The sequence below is a fragment of the Melampsora larici-populina genome (genome assembly GCF_000204055.1).
Source record: "Melampsora larici-populina 98AG31 unplaced genomic scaffold MELLAscaffold_8, whole genome shotgun sequence".
NCBI lineage: Eukaryota > Fungi > Basidiomycota > Pucciniomycetes > Pucciniales > Melampsoraceae > Melampsora > Melampsora laricis-populina.
The window spans coordinates 2,002,861-2,004,758 of record NW_006768772.1 but is presented as its reverse complement, the minus strand read 5'-3'; the positions used below and the strand labels follow the sequence as shown (position 1 = coordinate 2,004,758).

The 1,898-nt window shown below is 43.6% G+C and overlaps 1 protein-coding gene across 1 annotated transcript; it reads right to left on the bottom strand.

Annotated features, from left to right (window-relative positions):
• Positions 1–27: 27 nt before the first annotated feature.
• On the bottom strand, positions 28–849 carry MELLADRAFT_77159 (family 8 glycosyltransferase; the record flags this gene model as incomplete). Its single annotated transcript, XM_007407174.1, has 3 exons — positions 28–412; positions 539–747; positions 815–849. Coding segments are annotated over 3 exons (627 nt in total), but the record flags the coding sequence as incomplete, so codon positions are not given.
• Between the last annotated feature and the right edge of the window lie 1,049 nt (positions 850–1,898).

Here is a 1,898-nt window from a genome sequence, read left to right as displayed (position 1 = left end):
CAGATCTACCAGTATGTGCTTGCTTACCTGTAATACGCGGATGGAGTGACATTATACGCGAAGCTGAGTCTATTCCACCTTGGACGTTGGGTTCCATCTTCGAATGTCTCATCATCACTACTGAAAAAATCATTCAAAACTCCCTGGTCCCCGCCATCCCAACTACCACGCTCGAAGAAGAAAGCATAGAGTCGATCGAATACATCTAGGTTTGGTTGAATGACCATAAGGCCGGAGTTGAAACAATCGGGCCAGCCAGTATCTGGAGAGGCCGAGAACTCATTCGGAAGTTGAAATAGGTGAGATATTGATTTGAGGATCAGGGTATCCGCATCAACATAGATGACCTTTTGATACTGGACTAGTCTCCATATATGTATCTTGGTGATGGTACCAGATAAATCCTGCCTGCCTGCTCAAAGACAAACATGTGTCAATATGACTGAAGATCAAAAGTACAAAAGCCAAGGCGCAATCACATACTGCAATGTAGCAATGAGAATCTGACGAGAAAAAGAACTCAGTCAGAGCAACTTACCGAGCAAGTTGAGCTCATCTTTGTTGGATGAGCTGATCGCATCAACTGAAATGACGAGGTTGTAGACTTTTCTGAGTGCTTTGATTGACTCGACGCTGACGGAGTCCAACGTGATCAGGCAGACAAGATCAAAGTCTTGAGCTGCGTTGTCTTTCTCCGATTGTTTAATCGAATGTGCCGTGACCAAGCAGCCAGGCAGATATGGATCACTGGCATAATTCATGCGGGTTAGCTGAATACTCTCTCGGTACAGAGTTAGGTATTTGAGGTACTTACGAGGTGAGCATGGTGACAAATGCATATGGGGCCATTTTGAGTACTGTGATATCAAGGAGCGCTCGCTGGAATGTGAACAGGCTTTGAGTAGCTTCTTGAGTCGAGTGAAAAACTTGGATTAAACAGTGCTCGTATATTGAAAGTCACAATCAGAGATCTGGAAGACGTAGGGTTCTTGTTATCAAAAAGCTGTCTGAATGTAGTCCAATGCGAACAAGCCGATCGCAGGACAAACTTTTGGACTTGAGGAAATTTCAAAAGGAATTGGAACAAAGGATCGACACTGCTGCCAATCGAAACTGATGGGGCGTGGTCATAAAGAAGGTCAATTGTAAGTGTCACTCCTGCATGTGTTGGTTTCCCGGATGTGGGAGAACGGTCTACGAAGCTGATTGCGCATCCTCGTATGAGACAAGGAAGTGGGGATAGGGCATATATCTGTGCACTGACCCTATATGTATGATAAAGAACGGTCCCAAGCTGGAGTATGGAGTTCAATCAACGAGAATCATGCAGACCCTCAAGGCAAACAATTTTTAAGGCTGAACCACACTGACAGAATTGAGTGACTCCTTTGTTCCAAGATACAAATAAAAGAATACCGATTTGATTGACATCAGTTTACCATCGATTCAACAATGGGGAGAAAGTGCGGTTAAAAATCTTACTGAAGAGCTGGGGATACCGATGTCCCTTTGAAAAAGCAGCAGAAGTAAAAGTGAGAAGTTGATGGTGAGGAAGGTGGCAGTCCTTTCATCCAGATTGTTGTTTAATAAAAAGAGAAAGACTTGAAATCTCAGTCAACCGTCAAATAAGTTAACAGCAGCTGACCACTCATCGTCGATTGATGACGTAGTTGAAAGATTTACACATGTCCTTCATACAGTCGTCCTGGACTACCCGAACACCACTTTGGACCACTCATTCACCGACGAATCACAGTTGCTTTCAAAGTTTAAGACACCAGCGAGTGGATGAATTCACTGATATCCTATGTATCATCGGTTCAGGATTGTATTGACTGATGAGTTATATAGTCATCTTCTTTCTTTCTTCTCCCGTGATCTAAAGTGCTTTTGGAGCT